The following is a 24,714-nucleotide window of genomic DNA, read 5'->3' on the forward strand; positions in this document are numbered from 1 at the left end:
TGCCTCTAACCCTTTTACAGGGGCTGAGTCACTGGCTTACTGGTGTTCTTCCATGCCGTCCATGGGAGGGGTGCGTCACTTGAGTGGGTTGAGTCACTGACGTGGTCTTTCTGTCTGGGTTGGCGCCCCCCCTTGGGTTGTGCCATGGCGGAGATTGTTGTGGGCTATACTCGGCCTTGTCTTAGGACGGTAAGTTGGTGGTTGGAGACATCCCTCTAGTGGTGTGGGGGCTGTGCTTTGGCAAAGTGGGTGGGGTTATATCCTGCCTGTTTGGCCCTGTCCGGGGGTATCATCGGATGGGGCCACAGTGTCTTCTGATCCCTCCTGTCTCAGCCTCCAGTATTTATGCTGCAGTAGTTTATGTGTCGGGGGGCTAGGGTCAGTCTGTTACATCTGGAGTATTTCTCTTGTCTTATCCGGTGTCCTGTGTGAATTTAAATATGCTCTCTCTAATTCTCTCTTTCTCTCTTTCTGTCTTTCTCTCGGAGGACCTGAGCCCTAGGACCATGTCTCAGGACTACCTGGTATGATGACTCCTTGCTGTCCCCGGTCCACCTGGCCGTGCTGCTGCTCCAGTTTCAACTGTTCTGCCTGCGGCTATGGAACCCTGACCTGTTCACCGGACGTGCTTGTTGCACCCTCGACAACTACTATGATTATTATTATTTGACCATGCTGGTCATTTAGGAACATTTTAACATTTTAACATCTTGACCATGTTCTGTTATAATATCCACCCTGCACAGCCAGAAGAGGACTGGCCACCCCTCATAGCCTGGTTCCTCTCTAGGTTTCTTCCTAGGTTTTTGGCCTTTCTAGGGAGTTTTTCCTAGGGAGTTTTTCCTAGCCACCGTGCTTCTTTCACATGCTTTGCTTGCTGTTTGGGGTTTTAGGCTGGGTTTCTGTACAGCACTTTGAGATATCAGCTGATGTACGAAGGGCTATATAAAAATAAATTTGATTGATTGATTTGAAAAATTTGAATTATCACTTAGCAACGGCTATGGAGGAGAAAATGGCAATCTCGGAACGTTCAGACAGAAACCGCATTGGCCCAACCCTCTACAGTATATACTATATATGACTCTGACAACAACTAGTACCAGGAGCTGAGAGGATACAAGCAGTCATTGGCTCATCATTACCTGAGCAGGGAGGATGGGCTGGTTGCATGAGGCACATTTTGGGGCAAAGACCCTGTGGGGGAAACAGAGTAGAAGCCAAGTCTTGGTACATGCTGTATAATTTATATCAGTTTCAGCCCAAACCAGGATTTAAAAAGTACTGTGGAATGAAGAGACTCTTGCATGCTGACTTCATCACATGTTGGCATTATCTATGAGAAACACATGTCCTTACGTGTGGTAGTCTTTAACACAGTAGATGTTGTTCTCCACGTCCACAGTGAAAGGCACTCCGTCCAGACCCTCTGTGCAGACCACACAGCGGAAGCAGCCAGGGTGGTAGGACTTGCCCAGTGCCTGTAGGATCTACACACACACACACACACACACGCACACACACACACACACACACACACACACACACACACACACACACACACACACACACACACACACACACACACACACACACACACACACACACACACACACACACACACACACACACACACACACACACACACACACACACACACACACACACAGATAACAGTAAGGCTAGAGATTGAGGCCTCTCAGAAGTCAATCACACCAGCCCATTGGCATTCAGATACAGAAACAAAACTAAACTAGGAGGTATGATGCCACATGTCAAGAAGAGATACAGTACTGCTAAAGAGAAATCCCAGAGAGGGACAGGCATACTGTTCTGCTGATTGTCTTGTATCACTATCTAGCAGGCCCTCCTACAGTATTAGGTTATTTCTTACCATTTCCATGATGAGGTGACCACATACAAAGCACTTCTCTGCCGTCTGCTGAAAGCCAGAGTACTGTGGGAGATAAAAAAAGAAACGTACCACTGGGTTTGTTTCGATTCTAACATGTAGCAATGGAAAGTGTTACATGGTGAATGATAACTGTGTATGGTTGAGACTTGGGAGTGCAGCATTACAAAAGAGAGGATGGCTAAATTTGACACCTTTAAATGTTTGAGACAGAGCTGGGGTTAATTCCACAAACTAAATTCTAATTTCCTTCTCCCTGTAAATTCCATTCAATTCAGTTTTAATTGTATGTCAGTCTTTGAATTCAGAGATAATTAAATTCCTCTCAATTCCAATGTTAAGTCAATTCCAATAATTCAATTCCCAATTCAATATTTTCCTGAACAATTCCACAAATATTCAATTCCATTTCAATTCAAACAGTCCAAATAGTCTAATTCCAAGTCAATTCCAATTGAGAACCCCTAACACTATGACCTAAATGTAGGGACCCAGAGTACAGCCTAAATAACACCATCTACAGGGGGTGCTGCTGCTCTCTTTATATTGATGTGAAAGGAGTTGGTCCTTTTTCCTTTGTCTCCTCTCTTTGTTGAGATGTATATGAGAGACCAGTGGCATTGCTGTAACGATACCTGTCCTAAACCAAACCCATCAGAGCACTCTACTAACAGAAGGAGTACAGCACATATCCAGTCCTCAGCTCTCTACTATTGGTGGTCTCCTAAAGTCTGGACCACAGTCACACAAACACAAGGAGATGTACCCGAACTCGAGGTAAGACATGTGTAACTTGAACATAAGATATCACATTGAAGTCAATGAGGGATTTAAATGTGAGTTATACATGCATTACCATCGTTAGGTTTGTCCCATAGTGACCATCTGCAAAGCACATGACCCTGGGGTCATGACCTGATGAGAGGAGGGGGAGGGTAATGGTGGGACAGGGGCAGCAGGTGGAGATGGGGTGGTGAGGGGTGCTTGGGGAGGGTGACTCCAGATTTCCACTTTAACCCCCCAAAACAGACCATCTGCCCCGATGACAGGGCAGAGCTGGTGGTCAATACTCTGAGGAAGCTAGGGACTTTGTCACATCCACCATCTGACCCCTTTAGGATCTATTCTTTACATCTACAGTATGAGGAGACCCAATAGCACTCTTAGCACTCATCCTCTGAACCAATTGAAAGTCTGTTTTAGGGGCCAATGGGCAATGTCTATGTGTAATGGAGTGATTAATTTACATTAAGTAAGTAAATGGCAACCTAACAACCTAATTCAGTAGTAATAAGGTCTGTATCTTTTTGGAAGACAAAAACAACTGCTATAAAACACCTGGTTCCTATTGATTATAGATTGACGGATGTCTATAAGAGATCAATACATACTAATAACTTGTGTCTGTTTCCCATTGTGTCCAACCTGGGCAGATGGACACATCATACAGGAGGCAGTCTGAGGCCTGCAGCTGCCCACAGCCACTCCGCCTCCCTCTATAATTCTAAGTGCTGGGGAGTAATGGGATGGGAGCAGTGGGGTAATTGTGCTCCTTGGGGAAATTTGGGGGAAATTAGTGGGAATTGGAGGGGTGGTGCTTAACTTTAATTGTAGCAGTGAAACGTCTGTTTCCTCTGGAGGGTTTTGAATGTGCAACAGCTCCTCTCCCAAGTCTGTCATCGAGGGGTGAGTGTGTATGAAGGACATGGAGAACTCAACCTCTGAACATCTGCATAATGAACATAACATAAACATAAATGCATGTGCATTAGGAGGCATGCAGGGACAACAGATGATGTAACTCACTAGGAAGTCCTCTTCACAGTAGACCTTGCCGTTGACGTTGTAGAAAGCTTTCCCTCTCAGCCTCCTCCCTGAAGAAGAGAAGTAAGTGTGTGAGCTGGGATATAGAAGTGTTCCTGTATCAGACCCTGTCAAAGTGAAGACTGTCAAAGTGTTGCTATGTGATTTTTACCCAACCCGTAGGCTATAAGAAAGTGAATACATCAAGGAAATAGTGTTTCCAGCCTTTTGAACAATGCTGAAATGCTCCAGGGGTTCTCCTGATGATATTTGAAATACATTATCCAAAACTGCATTGTTGAGAATAAACAGAAATGGGAGTTGACTTTCTGCCTCCTACTCCCCTGACTCCTCTCTGTTCCATTAATGCCACAACAATAACAGATGTCAACAGGAAACACCAGTGACCAAAGCAGATGATAGTAGCATAATGTAGGTTTACTCGTTTGAGGTCCACACTACTGTTTCAATACTCTGGTCATCCATTGATCACCACTGGACTCCTTCTACTTAGAACCAGCAAACAATCAATACAGCCCCACCATCCAGACCAGGCCGGACCAGGCCCAAGCAGCTTTACAAACTCCCCCTCCTCCTCACCCCCACCCCTGCCATTGTGTACAGCTCACACACACACACACACCACAGCCTAAATATAGGAGCCTGAGCAAAGGATGTCCCCCTGACTGGTATAGCCAGGGCCATACTAACAGTCAGTCCCTCCCCAAAGTCACCATTTTGGGGCTCCATGAGCACAGTAGCACTAAATTCCACAGGATAAAAGGGAATTCCACCTATAAGGAAAGATCTCCTCACTGCTCACTCCCACTGGCCCTGGCCTTTGCGCCCCCTGTGATGCTTCTCTTAATGCATGCCCATTCAAATGCACTAAATGGCAGCAGCAGTCTTCTCTTTCTGGCAGCGCAGTGACTTTATCCTGGCAGACAGAGCGCACGGAGCTCATAAATCTGCAGAATTAGTCAGATTTAATTGCCGTCCTGAGCTGCCATTGATTGTATGGGTGTCCCGGCTTGGGAAAGACATGTCCCCCTTTTTACACCCAAATGAATGCAATCACTGTATTTCACACACAGTGTCACATTGCTGGGAGATAGCAATACATTAACACCCACATAAATTGCTATAGCAGCCGAAGAATGCTGTTCACACAATAGGTGAGACTTAAGACTGAAAGTGAGAAACTATTAGCATTTAGAGTTGGAGGCTGGAGAGAGAAAAAACATATTTCCTGTTGACTACAGAGGAGGAGCTCTTTTAATTCATAGTGACTAAACTGATAAAAACCATTACATTCAAATCAACAACACCCCAGTGAGCCGGAGCTGGGGCATGTTGCTGTGTGTCTGTCTGGTGACCTTTGCTCTGGCGAGTGCATCTGGAAGGTGAAACACAAAGCCCTGGGCGCTCGCTGACTGTGGTGCTCTGCTAAGGGAGCGGGCCGCCTGAGAAAACGGGGACATTCTTTCTGCCTGAGGTCACTAGTTGGTCCCATTCAACCCCCCCTGCACCATCCTCCCTCCCTCGTTCCCTCATAGAGAGGGGGAGGGCTCCCTCCCTCCCTCGTTCTCTCATAGAGAGGGGGAGGGCTCCCTGCCTCCCTCGTTCCCTCATAGAGAGGGGGAGGGCTCCCTGCCTCCCTCGTTCCCTCATAGAGAGGGGGAGGGCTCCCTCCCTCCCTCGTTCCCTCATAGAGAGGGGGAGGGCTCCCTCCCTCCCTCGTTCCCTCATAGAGAGGGGGAGGGCTCCCTGCCTCCCTCGTTCCCTCATAGAGAGGGGGAGGGCTCCCTGCCTCCCTCGTTCCCTCATAGAGAGGGGGAGGGCTATCTCCCTCCCTCGTTCCCTCATAGAGAGGGGGAGGGCTCCCTGCCTCCCTCGTTCCCTCATAGAGAGGGGGAGGGTTCCCTGCCGCCCTCGTTCCCTCATAGAGAGGGGGAGGGCTCCCTGCCTCCCTCGTTCCCTCATAGAGAGGGGGAGGGCTCCTGCCTCCCTCGTTCCCTCATAAAGAGGAGGGGGCTCCCTCCCTCCCTCGTTCCCTCATAGAGAGGGGGAGGGCTCCCTCCCTCCCTCGTTCCCTCATAGAGAGGGGGAGGGCTATATCCCTCCCTCGTTCCCTCATAGAGAGGGGGAGGGCTCCCTGCCTCCCTCGTTCCCTCATAGAGCGGGGGAGGGCTCCCTGCCTCCCTCGTTCCCTCATAGAGAGGGGGAGGGCTCCCTGCCTCCCTCGTTCCCTCATAGAGAGGAGGGGGCTCCCTCCCTCCCTCGTTCCCTCATAGAGAGGGGGAGGGCTCCCTGCCTCCCTCGTTCCCTCATAGAGAGGGGGAGGGCTCCCTCCCTCCCTCGTTCCCTCATAGAGAGGGGGAGGGCTCCCTCCCTCCCTCGTTCCCTCATAGAGAGGAGGGGGCTCCCTCCCTCCCTCGTTCCCTCATAGAGAGGGGGAGGGCTCCCTCCCTCCCTCGTTCCCTCATAGAGAGGAGGGGGCTCCCTCCCTCCCTCGTTCCCTCATAGAGAGGGGGAGGGCTCCCTCCCTCCCTCGTTCCCTCATAGAGAGGGGGAGGGCTCCCTGCCTCCCTCGTTCCCTCATAGAGAGGAGGGGGCTCCCTCCCTCCCTCGTTCCCTCATAGAGAGGGGGAGGGCTCCCTCCCTCCCTCGTTCCCTCATAGAGAGGGGGAGGGCTCCCTGCCTCGCTCTTTCTCCCTCTAGCCTTTGTCACAGGAGAGGAAAGTGCTGGGCTGGCTGCAGTGGGCTGGGGCTCAGGGCTCCTCTCCTCTTCTCCTCAGCTCACAGCCCCTGAGCATGGTGGGACATGTGGCATTTTCCATGGAGTTCAGGACCAAATGGCTCCCTGATTGGGATTTTACACTCAAGATACTGTACTTAGTTTTTACAGCCCCAACATTGGTTTCCCATGACTCAGTGCTGCGTTTCACAGACATGCACATAAAGGGCTGTGCATCTTGAAATAATGGGAGCGATTCTCTCAGCTAGATATTTAACCATTCAGAAATGATTTTAGAGCACTACAACAAACTGCAGTGAACTGTTCAAATAAAATAATTCTCTGAGGAAAAATGAAATCCTTAGTGAGTCATACTCCTGCAATCAAAGTCTTGTGATCATGTGGTCAGTGTGGTAGATTGTGGAGCAGTCATGGATGCCTGGTTGCGGTAGCCTGGTGGCGGTACTGTAGCACTGCTGACTGCTACTCCTGGTGCCAACCAGCCCGGCATCTGAACATGACCTGTGTCATTTATAAAATCCCTATGCTACTATGTTGACTTTTAATGACCTGGCTGTTGGCCATAGGCAACTTAAAAAATTAAAAAATAAAAACTATAGTTGCTAAGCCAAGACATGAGCTCACAATAAATACTGAATGAATATCTCCTTATGTAAATAATCTGAATAATGTCCTACATTACCATCTTTTAAATGTTCAGTATCCCCATATTCTTCCTGTAGGAGGGAAACATCAAGCATGTTGCACCCTCTCAGTTTCTACCCCACCCACTCTCCCCTCTCCTCTCCTCTCCTCTCCCCCTCCTCTCCTCTCCTCTCCTCTCCTCTCCTCTCCCTCTCCTCTCCTCTCCTCTCCTCTCCCCTCCTCTCCCCCTCCTCTCCTCTCCTCTCCTCTCCCCTCCTCTCCTCTCCCCTCCCCTCCTCTCCTCTCCTCTCCTCTCCTCTCCTCTCCTCTCCTCTCCTCTCCTCTCCTCTCCTCTCCTCTCCTCTCCTCTCCTCTCCTCTCTCCTCCCCTCCTCCCCTCCTCTCCTCTCCTCTCCTCTCCCCTCCTCTCCTCTCCTCTCCTCCTCTCCTCTCAGAACAAGTGGGCCTTTATCACCTGCAGGCAGGCAGTGGGGATCTGAGGGGGAGGAGGCAGAGAGGGAGAGGCGGAGGGAGGACCTGCCCAGTACCGTGGTAAGTAAAAGAAGGATGCTGGAGGTAGTGACTCACTCAGATTGCTCGGGACTTCAGACAGGAATGTTTCGACCCCGGCAACGTGAGCATGTGCTGGCCTGCTGCTGCTTACAAATTGTTTTTAAGTCTCTCTTTAAAGAGAACAGCCAAGTTAAGACACCAACAAAGCCACAAGCACATCTCTCAAATAGAAAACACAGACGCTACGGAATCTCCCAGTCTCTCTAATATCATTAAGAGCTAGGATAAAACCATGACCCACTCAGTCTCTCTAATATCATTAAGAGCTAGGATAAAACCATGACCCACTCAGTCTCTCTAATATCATTAAGAGCTAGGATAAAACCATGACCCACTCAGTCTCTCTAATATCATTAAGAGCTAGGATAAAACCATGACCCACTCAGTCTCTCTAATATCATTAAGAGCTAGGATAAAACCATGACCCACTCAGTCTCTCTAATATCATTAAGAGCTAGGATAAAACCATGACCCACTCAGTCTCTCTAATATCATTAAGAGCTAGGATAAAACCATGACCCACTCAGTCTCTCTAATATCATTAAGAGCTAGGATAAAACCATGACCCACTCAGTCTCTCTAATATCATTAAGAGCTAGGATAAAACCATGACCCACTCAGTCTCTCTAATATCATTAAGAGCTAGGATAAAACCATGACCCACTCAGTCTCTCTAATATCATTAAGAGCTAGGATAAAACCATGACCCACTCAGTCTCTCTAATATCATTAAGAGCTAGGATAAAACCATGACCCACTCAGTCTCTCTCAGAAACTCCTCCACAACTAAATCACAGCGAAAGTCATGATCAAGTAGTCGAACCATCGCCAAAAGCAGCATGGGTTACACTACCAAGCTGTTGTACATCATTGAAAACCTTGACCAGATCCCACAATATACACTCAGATGAGGGAGTAGCATAGAAATAGAATGACTAGATTCTATTTATATGGGGAGTAGCCAGGCTAACTCTACTTAGTGCAGCCATCTACCATACCCCAGCCAGATCCCCATAGCAGACAGCACAACATTGAGATGTGTGCCCTGTGCCAGCCAGCCAGCCTGCCAGCCAGCCAGGTGCAGCTGGTGAGTGACTGAGGAAACCACAATGCATCATAAACAGGTTTCAGAAATACATGGCCCTTGGCTGTTTTCTCCTGGCTGGTGTGAGAGGCACTAGCAGGATGTGTTACAGTAACACATAGGTAACTAGTTAATCACTAGCGTGCCCCATTAAAGGCATGGATACATGTGAGCTAGCAGACAAAAGGCATGTGGAAGGAGGAAGTGGCTGGTGATCCAGTCAGGAGCTGGGCGTCAACACCAGTACAGGAAATAAACAGGAGACTGGTCACAGAGGTATGTCTTATGACTGTATAGTTGAGACTAGTAAATAATGAGGAGTGTGTGTGGGTATGTTTGGGCGGGTGGGGGTGGGGGGTGATTGTGTGTGTGTGTGCGTGCGTGCGTGATGTGTGAGCGTGTAATTACTCGCGCACACATTTGTCTGTGTGTGTGTGTGTGCGTTTATCGGTTTGTGCGTTTATCAGTGTGTGTGCTCTTATCTGTGTGTGTGTTTATGTGTGTGTTGTTTGCTCAGAGCCCATGCCAGGCCGGCCCCCTCTGATAAGCAGGCCTGGTACACTTTGTGACTGTCTGATTGAGGTCCTCATGGGAAGGCCGGCTGAAGTGGAGGGGGGTAGTTTGCATTCCTGGCCATTTCATGAAAAAGAGGGTGCAACCATAGGAGCAAGCCAAGAGGAGGGCTCAATTATGCATGGTTAAACAAAGCCCAAGGCTACCAGCCAGCAATGTCTCAGAGAACTGAACTCTCTCTGCTACGGAGCTCCTGACTCTTACAGAATAACGCTTGTGGCATTTTAGTCAAAAAGTAAAACAAAAACCGTTTGTCAACAAATAAGTTGATACATCATTAGGCGTGTTTTGAGATCTGCAGGCACTTTAAAACTAAACATCTTAGAGGGGTTGAAAACACTTAAAAAAGCAAACATTCCCATTCATAAGAGACCCAATAATACATCACAGAGTTTACGTTAGGAATAAACCATCGCAAGAGCCAAGATGGGCCTGTTATCATCTATATACAGAGACCACTAGAATAAGAAGGGGAAGACCTGCTTCACTTCTAGATAGATTTCACCAAACTTATTTAATTCTGAATAACAGAGAAGTGTAGATTCCCTTTTTCTGTACTGTTTAAACCATTATAGATGGGCAATAATGTCTGACCAATAGAAACAGACTACAGTATATCGCTCTGGTCTGACTCGAGTACACTTTTCAAAGCAGGTCGAAAGGAATCTGTAGAGAAACGTCAGGATTAGAAACACTGCCCCTCATTCTTCAACCACACAATACACCTGAAAGTATATGTATTCAATTACATGTCAATTATATGCATTTCTTCCAAAGCCAAGGGATCAGCATCCATGTACATCAGCACATGAATGAAAGCAACCTTGCTCCAAACTCTCTCCGACTTCACCCTCGTCTCCACTTGAAACAAGAGAGGACAATTGGAGTCGGGTGACAGGGCAGCACTACACACACAAATACACACGCGCGCACGCACATGCACATATACACACATACACACACCATGCATAAACACATTTTTTTCAGGTTGACTGCAGATTCAACAGCCGTCTCTACAACCCACTCGTTCCAATATATCATCCGTGTTCCTGTCAAACAGAGAATAGAGCATTCTGCTGATAACTCCCAAAGACACTCTGGCAACCAACATCAATGTTGTGCTAAGAAATGAAAATACAGGACATCTGTGATGCCAGCCAATGATGCAGGTGCTGAGTAGGAGTAGCGGACAGAGGGATATATACACCTACCACAGGAGCAACAGGTGAAGCAGTTGGTATGGTACAGATTCCCCATGGCCTGACAGGCTTGGCTGGCTCCATACACACCCTTCCCACACTTTATACAGATACCTGGAGGAGGGAAGAGACACAGGTTAACATCTGTAGACATAATCATCATTATTTTACATTGACATTTTAGTCATTAGGCAGAGCGACTTACAGGCTGACCACACCGCTCGAGTCGCATGCGTTGCAAAATAAATTTCGAAATCTATGATATTCAATTATTGCACCCACACTGCTCACGCACGCCAACGAGCGTCTGAAAGTCCTGCCTCTCCCATCTCCTCATTGGTTTATAGAAGCAGGTACCCACGTGCCATCTCCTCATTGGTTATACCCACGTGGGTGACTGAAAGACGAATGAGGTCAGTGGCGGTAATGCACCTAATTTATGAAAGTTGCCAATCGCAATATAAAGTCAAGAGAAGAAAATGCCTGGAAGGAAGAGAGATGACTAGAAACGATTCAGTTGACCGTTTAATGTGTGGATTAATTGTCGGAGTAGAGGACCTTGTGCATTTCAGGAAAAATAACAACTCAATGTTTATATCCCAGGACAAATTAGCTAGCAACAGCAAGCTAGCTAAATAGGACAAATTAGCTAGCAAGTGCAAGCTAACTAGCTAAATTGACATAAATGTTTAATGCTTTTCGACCTGTCCCCAAATTAATATAATTGGTTCAGACTTTGTTTTGATATTTTAACCTGCGTGTCGCATTTGGTGTGGGGGGACAAAATACATTTATGCGCGATGGCACACGCGCAGAGCCGGTTTGGGTTCCGTGTTACAGGAACAATTAGGGTTAAGTGCCTTGCTCAAGGACACATTGACAGATGTTTCACCTAGTCGGCACGGGGATTCGAACCAGCAACTTTTTGGTTACTGGCCCAACATTCTTAACCGCTAGGCTACCTGCCAACCATTATCATCAACATATTCATCATGAATCCTACTTAAGCTTTCATACAGCAGTAAAGTACACGTCATTGTAACTGCTTTAGCTAGTAACTTCCATGTTCCATCAATGATCTATAAAGGGTGTATATACAGTACTTGGACCAAACTAATGTCTCTGTGAGGTTCATTGATCTATGTTGTATCTAAATTAAAAATACATTAACCAGAGGTGTTAGGGGTTGGCAGGAAGCATTCTCTTAATGTGGCACAATAACAAAGTGACTCAGCAAAAGTTAGTGGGCTATGTCCCAACGGACGACCACTGACCTGGAAACACTAGACAATTTAGAAGAAAAAGGTGAATTACCCACAGGTGTGGACTACAAACTTTCATCTATGTGGTTCTTTTTAGGTTAATGGTAAACCCTTACTAAGGAAGGAGAGAAGGAAGGCACCCAGCAGGTGACAACTATTTGGACATAGCATTGGACTAATGATTCCCCTGCTTTCCTCTCACGCACAAGATGGCCTCCGCCGGGGTCACATTCCACAGCGAGTGCAGGGTCAAAGCCTGGGTAGGGTGAGTCCAGGGTCATTACGCCTACAGGACACAACATCCCTACAGGGGGCTGACCCCCCCCCAACTTCCTCCCATGATGACAGTAATGAAGAAAGAGTGTCATCATCTAGTCCTCTCTCTAACACTTTATTCTGACAGTATTTCAAGGCAATGATACTTTCTAGAGCCAGGCCAATTTAAAATATGTGCTGGACTTATACTGCTATAGATGCAAGATGTCTCTTTGACAGGTTTTAACCCCTTAGACTCATAATTGGCCTATATGGATAGGGCTAAATGTAAATGTTTCTTACAGAAAAAATATGGAAAGCATATGCGTAACCATGGTAGCAATTAAAAGGGAACATTTTGGAGATTATGGGAATATTATTAAACTAAAGATGAGGACACGACAGCTCACCTGACAAGACTGAATCCAAACATCACACTGTTGACACTGTATATTACATGAGTTTTATCAGGGGCGTAACTTTCACTGGGGACAGGTGGGACATGTCCCCCCCACATTCAAAAATTGCATTTTTGTCCCCCCCAGTTTTAGTATTGGAATGTGATATAAAACGAGGCAACTGTGTGATGTTAGCTAATGTTTCATCCCCTCTCGACTGAGGTGAATGAAAAAGCTATGCTAGTGAGTAGCTACCACAGCCAGGTCTGCTCTAGCCTCTAGTTATCTGTCAGATAGTGACATGAGGTGGCTATTATTACTATCTAACAGCAGTTGTATGTATAGAAATGTTTTGTAGCCTTTGTTTTGTCATGTTTAAAAATGAACTTGGCAAGCTTTTGCCAGTTTATGTACCGTCAGAGAGAGCTGGCCAAAAGTTGAATTACATTTGCTATTATTTTTTCCTCAATCACACTAGACCTCAATCAAACGATGAAACCATCGGCCAAGCAATTGAAGATTGATATTCTGATGTTTTTTCAGTGCAATGTGAGTTGTATTAGTCAGTTGTCAATGTAACGTTATCTGTCAGTTTCTCAAGCTAATTCTCGATTTTTCACACTGACACAGTAATAAACAGCTCTAAAGTTACAAGCTTCACTGTCATGGTGCACAGTAGAGGTCTGCGTGGGACTGGTTTTTATAATCCCGCTCCTGCCCGCACCCGCTGGCTTTCTGTCCGACTCCAACCCGCTACAGCAAGAACTGGTCCCAAACCCAACCGCAGTCCCGCAATGTTATTTTAGGCGTATGTGACACAGCTCACTTGCCAGGCATGGTCCCAGCAATTTTGCGCCCTATAGGCTATATCAGACTGAGAAATATGGGTGATAAATATGTAGGCCTTTTCTAGGCAATGTAGTAAACTATAGCCTAATCATAGACCTATTTAGGAAGTACATTTCCTTGGAAAGATAACTGCTCCGTGCTTCTCCGCCCATGTACACATAGGCTATAGCCTACTCTATTTAATTGAGACCACACAGGCACCTGATCTCACTGGTATGGCTACTGAACTGGAAGCAGCAAGAATGATGACAGTCACACTTGCTAAGTTTTGCAGTCCTATTGGATATAGCCTACCTTTTAGGAGGACGATTTGCAGGCAGAGACCAATAAATGAGTAATCCTTTTCAATGATGATTACATTTTGTGATTATCAATATTTATTTACATATTTAAGTTTTAAGGACCGTATCAAAATAATCTGTGGGACAACAAAAATATTTTAATCGTCTGTCTGAACACCTGCTCCCGCCTGTGAATGACACAAAGTTTCATCTTGAATTGGTGGGTAGACCTACAGTAGCTACAGGACAGCAGCTTAAAGCTACAGTCTGGGATCTGAGAATAAGGGTCATTTCAATTATTGAACCATTTATTCATTATATTATCCAAGAATAGAATCAATGTACACCAAGGTAATTCTTTCTCATGCCTCATTTTAGGAGGATTAGATGGTGACAGGGGTCTCAGCAGGGTCAGGCAGACAGGGAAGATCAGTCTGGGACAGAGGTGAGGTGAATTTTTGCAGATACAACACTTTATTCTCTCTGTCCAGCAAACACTGGACAAGCCAGATGCTATTTTAAGGCAGTCTGACAAACCTCCAAAGTTGATTTCCAAACTGTATCAAGGGTTAATAGAGGCTTTTCCCGATGACTCAAAACATGTAAAACAAAAATGTGAGGAAGACCTGGGAGATGCTATTGATGATGATGAATGGATACAGATATGTTAGAATGCCCAGTCATGTTCATATAGAGTACTAGTCCAAAGTTTGGACACACCTACTCATTCAAGGGTTTTTCTTTATTTTTACTATTTTCTTCATTGTAGAATAATAGTGAAGACATCAACACTATAAAATAACACATATGGAATCATGTAGTAACCAAAAAAGTGTTCAACAAATCTAAATATATTTATATTTTCGATTCTTAGTAGTAGTTGTCTGGTGTGTCCAAACTTTTGACTGGTATATTTTTCTAAGGGATGTCCCCCCCACTTCTAAAACCAAAGATGCACCCCTGTGTTTTATGATATATAAATGTGAAGTGCACATTTGGACTCACGTTTGCTTGGCTTGCTTGTATGACATCAAAGCGGTATTTATTATAATCCTCAACATTTCATCTTCCAAAAGAAATACAGTCCTCGTAATATACAGCATTTCCCTCACTTACACGGAACCCAAACTGGCTGCGCGTGTGCTCCATCGTGTGCTATCGTGCATACATTTATTTTGTCCCCATACACCAAACGTGATCACGACACGCAGGTTTAAATATCAAAACAAACTCTGAACCAATGACATTAATTTGGGGACAGGTCGAAAAGCATTAAACATGTATGGCAATTTAGCTAGTTAGCTTGCACTTGCTAGCTAATTTGTCCTATTTAGCTAGCTTGCTTTTGCTAGCTAATTTGCCCTGGGATATAAACATTGAGTTGTTATTTTACCTGAAATGCACAAGGTCCTCTACTCCGACAATTAATCCACACATAAAACGGTCAACTGAATCGTTTCTAGCGCTCTCTCCTCCGAGGCTTTTTCTTCTTTGAACTTATATGGTGATTGGCATCTACACTTTCATAGTATTACCACGACAACTGGAAAAACAGTTAGTCTTTCAATCACCCACGTGGGTATAACCAATGAGGAGATGGCACGTGGGTACCTGCTTCTATAAACTAATGAGGAGATGGGAGAGGCAGGACTTGCAGCGTGATCTGCATCAGAAATAGGAATGACTTCTCTTTTAGCCCTTGGCAACGCAGACGCTCATTGGCGCGCGCGAGCAGTGTGGGTGTAATAATTGAATAACATATATTCCTAAATTTATTTTGCAATTGTAGTCAGGGTATTAGACATCAAAACATTTGCAAAAGTTGCCCAATTAGCGGGAGGGATGGGGGCAACTTCTTGTCACATGAGGTGCTCAAGTTCAGAATGGTTGTCAGTCAAAACCCATACAGAGCCTAATGGAAGAGACCCTGAGCTCTGACGTCAAGTATAGCATATTACAGTACAGCCACTGCGTTCCAATTTAGGTGCTTATAAGTGTCCAAGTCTGCCATTTTCAACCCGTATACGGGTACGAGTCTAAAGGGCTACCTGTGTTGGGGTCAATTCTGTATTGAGTTGCGAATTGCTTTTTAATTCCAATTCAATTCTTGAATTTGAATTAGCCACACCCCAATTAAATGAGACTTTCATGTTTCACTTCTCTGTTGAATTGCTTTGAATTCAATTCTACTTCCTTCAATTCAAATTCTATTCAAATTCTGCTTCCTGTGGGGTGTGGCCAATTCAAATTAAATTCAAATTCATTGTTTGAATTTAATTAAATTCTCCAAATTCTGAACTGACCCCATGCCTGCTTTTTACATCTATGACATCAGAGTGCGAATTATACATTCTTGGGAGCCTCGTGCATGCAAAATCTTTTTTTTTAATGGGCCTAATAGTAAAGACAAAAATGCATTACATTTTAATGGGGCATGAACACACCCAGTAATGATGCTGAAATATGATTCTCAAACAAATCACTTCAAAAAGTAGGCTAACTGCGGCTGAGTACGTTCGTCCACTCTAAAATAATTCCAGCATCCAAACAGTGCACTGTGCACACGTCATTTCATGAAAGGAAAGAGACATCTGTTAAAAACACCATAATGACATTCAGCGATTGTCATTAGGCCTACTACAGTGGTGTGTGTATTCATGGATGCCAATGGAAGCCATACTTCCCCAAAAATGTGAACAATAAAAAAAGAAAAAGCATATGAAATAATGCTTCAATAAGGTTTCATAATTGTTCAATTCGCAAGTGGTTGAATCTATCTCACCGGAGAAAGCATCCGAGTGATCGAAACTGCGGCCCTCTGTCTCAGTATATGTATCACATGTATCTGATGCTGTCTGGCCAAAAAGAGTAAGACAGGCGCTGTTTCGCTCACTTGGATGCTTTCTCCGGTGAGATTGATGCGTCTTGCCGTTGGCGCGCATCTCGTCAAATTATAAATATTTAATGACCCTCCCAAAGGTGAACCTTTGTTGCCTTTAGAGGAGCTCATGTCTCATTCATCCTCCGTAATTCGTACTCTGTATGATTTTTTTTTAAATCAAGGACTACGGTACCCCAAGGCTATCCAAAGGATAGGCCCACATGTTTTCCTGTCAACAAGTCATTCAGCTGGACCAAAGTCAAATATTGGTATTTCCTATTCCAACTTAAACTCATGACACTGTTCCTGCACTCAGAAAATATAAGAGGAAAAATTAGGGCTATTCTCTCTGATAAGGTTAAAGAGCCAAACTATGAATCATCTTAATCACAACAGCTTGGCCAAAATAAATATCTAGAATAGCCATTGGCAAGAAAATAAAATATTACTGTCCAGATTTGGTAGATCCCATATTACCTCTATATTCCCTTTAACGAGACACCCAAAAGACTGGAAAGTGTAGTTATGTAACCACCTAAAAGTGAACATGAAAAAGATGCCAGTGGGGTCGAAATGTTGTCTGTTTTGTGCGTCTCAATAAACTACTGTGGGAGTTGAAGACTTTTTTATTTGTATCTGTCCAGCACCTGAACTAGTTAGATGTACTAAAAGTGAACAAGATATCAGATTGGATTGGAGTGTTCCATGGTGTTTCTGAAGACTCCGGATCTTGAACTGCAAGCACTCTGACAATGTCAACGTGCGCACAGTATTCTGGATAATAGCTCATATCCTGGTTATGGTCTTATTTTTCTTATATTTATTAATCTCTTGTTTGTTCTTCTTTAGTTCTTTTATTTTTTTATTGGGGTTATTTGTATATCAGTATTGTACTGTTTACTGCACTGCTGGAGCTAGGAACACAAGCATTTCGCTGCACCTGCTTCAACATCTGCTCATCTGTGTACGCAACAAATAAACTTTGATTTGATTTATTCAGGATAAGCTTTACATGCACCGTTGATTTACTACCCATGAGTGTCTCTGTATCCATAAATAAACAGAATATTGCTAACTTACCCAAGAAAGGTGAAAATATTTTTTGAAATGGGGAGCGGTAAAAAAGGTTTGTACACCTAATTTAGACATTTTTCTGCTTATAATTTCCGACAATAGGAAGGCTATTTGTTTGTCAACTTTGTTAGTCTATAATTATATACACACAGCTTCTCTTCTGTCATTGCTTGTTGCTCTAGAACACTAAATAAAGCCTTGCTCACCAGAATGTCATTCATCGATAGAATGAAAGCATTATCAATAATGTAGTTGACATCGGTAGCGTTCTCTTTCATTTCTGCTTCTCTCACGGAGCGAAGACATTTAGGGACTGGGGAGATTTTCCGTTCAAAATTGACATCAGTATGTTGACCGGTTAGGGCTAGGGTCCTTTTTTCTAGATTTTCGGATTCCTATCTTGGCATGTTGAACGAGTTGATTACTCAAATCGATGGCGCCAACTAAACAGACCTTTTGGGATATAAAGAAGGATTTTATCTAACAAAACGACACTACATGTTATAGCTGGGAGCCTTTGGATGACAAATCAGAGGAAGATTTTCAAAAAGTAAGGGAATTTATAATCGCTATTTATTAATTTATGAAACCTGTGCCAGTGGAAAAATATTTTGATGTGGGGCGCCGTCCTCAAACAATCGCATGGCATGCTTTCGCTGTAAAGCCTACTGTAAATCGGACAGTGCAGTTAGATTAACAAGAATTTAAGCTTTCAACTGATATAAGACACTTGTATGTAGATAAATGTTTAATATCCACAATTTTTATGATAATTTATTTGAATTGCGCGCCCTCCAGTTTTGGGATGCTAGCGGGACGCCTAGCCCAAAGAGGTTTTTTAAGGAAATGAAAATCTGTGAAAACAATCCAACATGTTTCTGACAGTAATTCAGTTTGCCTTGGAAGCATATTTTATATGACTGAAAGTGAAATACGGTCAGCTTTTATGTCGCAGGAAAAAAATGCACGTTTAGGCTGCACAACAGGTCCCAAAGCGTGCATTCGCATTTTCTCAAGATGGAAGAAAGAAATCATATTTCTCCACTCCTGTTCCCAAGACAAAATGAACATTTGGTCTATCATTTTACTGCAAGAAACAATTCATTCTGCATGAGTTAATGTTATAATAGGCTACATGTGAGGCCTACAGTCAGTGTCCAGACTTCAGTTACTATTCCAACTATTACTTTTCCCATCTGAACTTCAAAGCTGATACTATGTGAAACTGAGTCTGCGCAGACCATTTAAACAACAGTAAATCGGAAAAGATGTTTACATGCCACAGTATCCCGTCTAAGATCAGCATATCCCAGTCATCTTATCTGGGTTTCTTAAAACCAGGATAGGAGCTTATTTGGGTTATTGTAAACGGATATGATGTTTATATGCGTCAACTCAAAAACAGGGATATTGGTGTGCATGTAGGGCTGCAGGTAGCCTAGCGGTTAGAGCATTGGGCTAGTAGCCTTCAGCAAGGATCTTAACCGTACTACTATGTGTATGTGACAATAAACATATATAGCCTATTTATGTGTAAATATGGTCATTGACTATAATCTGCCTTGCCTCAGCTGACAGCAGTTAGACTCTCTTGATTACGCCAAGGCTGCTGGCCGATCTGTACTACCTCCAAACTCCAAGCCCAGCATACTACTCTAGTCTGGTCTGGTCTGCCAATGTCCCTGTATCTCACTGCTAATGGTCTTTTAATACTCCCCCACTGTTCCAGAACTTCCAGGAATATTTCTGAACATGTTTTAGTTTTTTCCCATAATTGGGGCATTGGCATCGAACAATTCCATGAACAGTGTGGACAACCGTTGGCTGCCATACAATTTAAACACATGGATCTGCACTGATAATGGCAGGTCCTGAAAATGTAACGGCACCTCTATTATACCATCTGTACCACACTTGCACCTCTTCTGCTCTGCTTTGAAAAGATGGCTGTTCCTAGGAGATACAGGCTGGAGAAATGTGAAGCTAGCAGTGACAAGTCTTCACAAGGCAAAGGCTATCTGTGGTCTCTGATCTTGGAGTGTCTGAACTTTGAGTGCAAGGAGCAAGTGCTCCCAGGGAGTAGAGCTGAAATGTGTTATAGTGAGGTGGGGAAGGTAGGGGGGAGACTGCACTCCAGGGTGGTTGATTTTTGGAGGGAGTGTGGACTCCCACCACTTGACGATATCTCTGCTAAGCAGGTCATTATCACAACCCCCCCCCCCACACAGTTTATTGTGCATTCTCCAGACGAAGGTCTCCTCCAGCTATCTCAGTCCCATTCCGCTGCATTCCAGACTCATGCACTTGCCTGAAGCCTCCTCTGTCTACTACGGTATCTGACTATGAGACAGATAGCGGTGCTGAGATGTTTGCAGGGGAATATGCTGACAATGAGGTAGGATAGAGCAACATTCTTAGAGGCTTTGTTGAACTGATATCTTCTGAATACTCATAGGAGCAACTTGTCCTCTTTCTCTGCCTTTGTTTATTTTCCACTATACTTTATTTCCACTGTAGTTTAAGGCTTTGCTTATTTCCACTGTACTTCTATAGTACAGTCCTGCTGGAGCTTCAGTCAGAATTGTAAACAAAACAATGGACCATGTCCATGTGCACACCGCCAGGTACATGTCCACTTTATCTCCCAAGGTGGAAGCCATGCCCTGAGGAAGGAAAGCTTGACAGGAAAAACTGAACAGAATAGGGAACTTGCTACAAGCTAAGGAAAAGTTCATGGCATTTTGAGCCAAGTTGACTTGAGATGATTTCCCATATATGTTGCTGTAAAGCGTGAAAGGCCCTCTCAAACGGATGTGGACAGTGTTTTACATGACTGAAGGGACTAGGGAGAGGGTTAGAGAGGGAGATGGACTGAGCACGAAAAGTCACATTTGTTCTTAATTTAAATCATTATGTCCAGTGTGATCTGGACAGAACAACACCACTGGACACATGTGGAGAAGAAAGAACATTGCCCTTCATCGTCAGTAGCACACTCAGTGATGCTGCCCAGAACTCAGAGAGTTCCACACCTTTGGGGACCAGGGGTGTAGTGCTGCCGGAGCGTGAAGGAGTGGCGCTCCCTCACTTTTATCAATTTGAGAATAAACGCAGCTGGTAAAACTATTTCTGGAAAATTAATTCTGATAAATTTGAAATAAATTATATTTAATTACCACTAAAATTCTATGAAAAACGATAGAATGACAAACCAAATAAATATGTATAGCAGCCTAGAGGTAGGTAAATGGTGGTTTGTTCCTTTTCTTCTCTCTGGTGGTGAGAATGATGAACTATAAGCTGTGTGTGTGCACTGTGGAAGCCCGTCAGAGGATGGACCAAAATGGCCAATGAAAACGTTGAAAAACAACATTTCCCTGTGTGTGTCTGCCTTGATGTTCATAAAACTCCACGGACCCCCTCTGTGCAGTGGAACCCAGAACGAAATGTGACCACTTGGTTAGAGCAACATTGTTCTGCCGAGGACACCCAAACCAGAGTGGCCACCGCAAAGCCTGAGAGCATGACCTTCTCTGGAAGTTGCTGTAGCCCTGCTTGGGATATTTAGCCTACATTGGCTATTAGTTGAGACGCAGGGCCTGTTGTAGCTTGGTATGTTAGGATGGGCAATTGGAACTGTGAATTGGGCCAAGTTGGAGGTAATGATGCATGAATACATCACACTAAAAGCTTGATTTTATGGTGGTTTAAAAAAAAACATTTCCTGCAATTCTACATGGTAATGATTTATGTTCACTACTTGGTCAATTGATTTGATAATATGTTCAATCTATGCAAATAAATTACATGAATTGATAGTTCACCTCTGTTTTCTTTTATTCTGTAATAGGGTATATTGTATTGTGCTCAAGCAAATCAAATCAAAGTTTATTTATAATAGAGCATGTAAGCTACATAATACAATGAAATACTCGCAATAAAGCTCTCCTCGCAAGCAGTGCAATGATATTAAGCTAAGTACTTGTTTTACATTAGGCTATAACCAAATAGCTATACCACGTAGTTGTTTGTTCCTGAACTGGCCAAATGGCAGAGCTATCCTTCAGCACCACAAGTTGGTTCAACTACTTTAAGATCATTGTGCGCTCCTGGCGTTGTCCTTTCAACACTACGAAGAGCACTCCAATTGCTTAAAATGAAATCTCATCAAGATCTGTTGCTTACACCGAATAGTCATCACTTATTACTATTATTACAAATAGAAGACTATCACTTCACACAACGATACTCGTTTAGTAAAGTTAGAACAAAGCTGAATCAATGTCTAGCAAGATCACATAACAAAACCAAATATAATAGCATAGTAGGCCTATAACGATACTGTTACACCAAAAACACCTCATTTCTAATGACATTTTAGGATGGTTAGCTGAAACTGAATAGTAAAAAAAAATCCACATGCGCCAACTCAACAGCGCGCGCCACTAGGCACGCATTGATTGAAACAAAATACAAGGTTAATAGTTTGTTATCACAATCTACTCTAATTGGCTCATAAAACAGTAGGCTAATAGTTTGTTATCACAATCTACTCTAATTGGCTCATAAAACAGTAGGCTAATAGTTTGTTATCACAATCTACTCTAATTGGCTCATAAAACAGTAGGCTAATAGTTTGTTATCACAATCTACTCTAATTGGCTCATAAAACAGTAGGCTAATAGTTTTTTAACACAATCTACTCTAATTGGCTCATAAGACAGTAGGCTAATAGTTTATCACGATCTTCTCTAATTGGCTCATAAAACAGTTGGCTAATAGTTTAACACAATCTACTCTAATTGGCTCATAAAACAGTTGGCTAATAGTTTGTTATCACAATCTACTCTAATTGGCTCATAAAACAGTAGGCTAATTCAAGAAGCTCTAATTGCATATTCCCATTAAACTGATTGAGATCAAACAAATGATTGGCATGGAGATGCAGTTTGGATGTTTCAGCTGTAAAATGTGAAGAATAATAATTCACGATGGACAGAGATGATGGCCTATTTGAAATGAGGTAGCCTATGTCTAACTTTGTGTTTGAGGGTATTAAAAATAGAACATTTTCTTTGGACAATATGGTTAGACAAAGGCAGATGTTGCAATTGGAGAATGCATTTTATGCATATTCTATAATGATAGGCCATTAAATTGGCTACATCTGTCGGTACAAACTTTGATTGAGTAAATAATGTCATTTACATCATTTTTTTGTGCACCCTCACCTAAAAAATAGCAGTACACCACTGTTGGGGACATATGAAATAGACTATTAGGCTACATAAGCAAGAATGGAAATAATAAGAAATAGTAACATTCAATTTGTTTGTGTACTTGAAATCATTATGTTGATGTACAGCTGCCTGCAATGTTTGTCCAAAACCTAGATGTTTGAGAAATGGCATAAAACTGGAAATGAGGCAGAAACTCTGTCTGAAATCTCTCACAATATTTAAGTGATTATGCTGTGTTCTGTTGTTGTTCAGGCAGGCCAGGGACAGTGTGTTCTCTCTACTCATGGTCTATTGTAGGAAGGGTAATGGCAGCACTCTAAACACTTCCCATATTCATGATAGGGAGCTAAAATACTCACACTTCACTAATGAGAGTGAATTTGTGATTAAGCTAATGCATCATGAACATGTATCATTAATGTGAGCTATGTTCACATATCAACTAACACAAGAGTTACCAATGACCCTAAAACATTTGGCTGCCTTGTGTTTTGTGTATTCATAAGTGTTTTTGTCAAAAGAGCAACTGTATCTGCTCCATTTAGCTCTAAGCCATACATTGTAGCTCAGACTGGCCTCCAGAGCGGCTGCAGTGAGAGTTGAGAGTTGGGGTGACTGACACCACCACCAACACAATAAAAGTTGACCAAACCCTTTCTGAGTCAACCATGTAACATTACTATACCGTCATTATTATTCTGAGCAGGTGATCAGACTTGACCCCCGACAGCCATGTCTGGCCCGCGAGCCAAGATCGTGTGCCAAGTGTCTGGTGCTGCCCGACTCCCCACTGGCTGGTTAATGAAGGGCTTCGCGGGGGGGGGGGTCTGGGCGGGGGCGAGCCGGGGGCGGGGCGGCTCTGCTCTGGAGGCCTCAATGCTGGTCTGTCCCGGGCCAGCTGTTGATTCACAGCTCCTTCGCCACCACAACAAACAGAGGCCACACAGGGGCCTGCAGTGAGGCAGAGCACAGAGCAGAGCAACGCAGTGTGACAGCACAGACCTCAAAGCCCGGGCGATCAATTTCTCCACTGTCGCCACGGAAACAGAGCCGTGTGTGTGTGTGTGTGTGTGTGTGTGTGTGTGTGTGTGTGTGTGTGTGTGTGTGTGTGTGTGTGTGTCTCTCTCTCTCTCGGCCCAGCGTACTGTGAGGGGCTTCTGTCTGCTACATTCTACAGCTCTCACCTGCTCCTCTGTGACAAATGAACAGCCGTCTCAGCGTCACTCTGAGCCAGCCAGCGCACTGGAGGAAAACAAAATCAAACCACTGTTCTGTTCTCAGACCGGAGCCATTTGTTCATCAGCACATTCAAAAGGTGGATAGATTCTCCCTTCTTTCCTGTGGGAGGAGAGAGTTTACCCCTTCAAAAACAATGATTTCAAGTCTCAGGGAGGGAATATGTTGCAAAAAAGTTACAGCTCAGAGCACTCATGGAGAAAAAATGCTAAAAAATATATATATCTTGAGGAAAGCACAGCGAGAAACGGCAGAGAGAAGTCTTCCAGAGAATGCCCGCTTCATTGGCCGTATGGCTGGGCGTTTTCACCAAGCAGCAAGACCACTGAATCACTGAAGGGTATCTACTCCGCTCCCTGGGACAGAACAGAAGGTCCCATTCAGCCCCATTCAGCGCTGTGTAAACGTTAGCTCTGCCAAAACAGAAATGTGTATTTTCCTGCAAAAGCCACTCTTATCTGCCACAGAGGGAGTCGTTGTTGGCATTATAGAATACACATGTTAGTTGTTAAGGTTGCAACCAGCCACTAGCTGAGATGACAACAAAGCTCAGTGAAGCTAGGCTGAAGTCGTGTTCAACGCCCCCTTTTAACTACAGCATGACGATTAACAGACAAACTGTACAAGCTCCACAACTACACTGGAATTGTAAACAATGGAATTACTTAGCACTACAAAATAGCTGCTTTGTAGTAACATGGGTAACAACAATT

At 44.0% G+C, this 24,714-nt stretch overlaps 1 protein-coding gene across 1 annotated transcript in view; it reads right to left on the bottom strand.

The window, feature by feature from the left end:
• Window positions 1-24,714, bottom strand: part of LOC106587570 (Wilms tumor protein 1-interacting protein homolog) — a 32,235-nt gene that overhangs the window by 4,688 nt on the left and 2,833 nt on the right. Inside the window, exons 2-6 of the mRNA XM_014176087.2 lie at window positions 10,538-10,639; window positions 3,719-3,786; window positions 1,895-1,957; window positions 1,360-1,490; window positions 1,146-1,197 (exon numbers count right to left, since the gene is read on the bottom strand). Of these exons, the coding sequence (XP_014031562.2) occupies window positions 1,146-1,197; window positions 1,360-1,490; window positions 1,895-1,957; window positions 3,719-3,786; window positions 10,538-10,639 (416 nt within the window). The remainder of the gene's footprint in view (window positions 1-1,145; window positions 1,198-1,359; window positions 1,491-1,894; window positions 1,958-3,718; window positions 3,787-10,537; window positions 10,640-24,714) is intronic.

The sequence above is a fragment of the Salmo salar genome, chromosome ssa26, assembly GCF_905237065.1.
Source record: "Salmo salar chromosome ssa26, Ssal_v3.1, whole genome shotgun sequence".
Taxonomy (NCBI): Eukaryota; Metazoa; Chordata; class Actinopteri; order Salmoniformes; family Salmonidae; genus Salmo; species Salmo salar.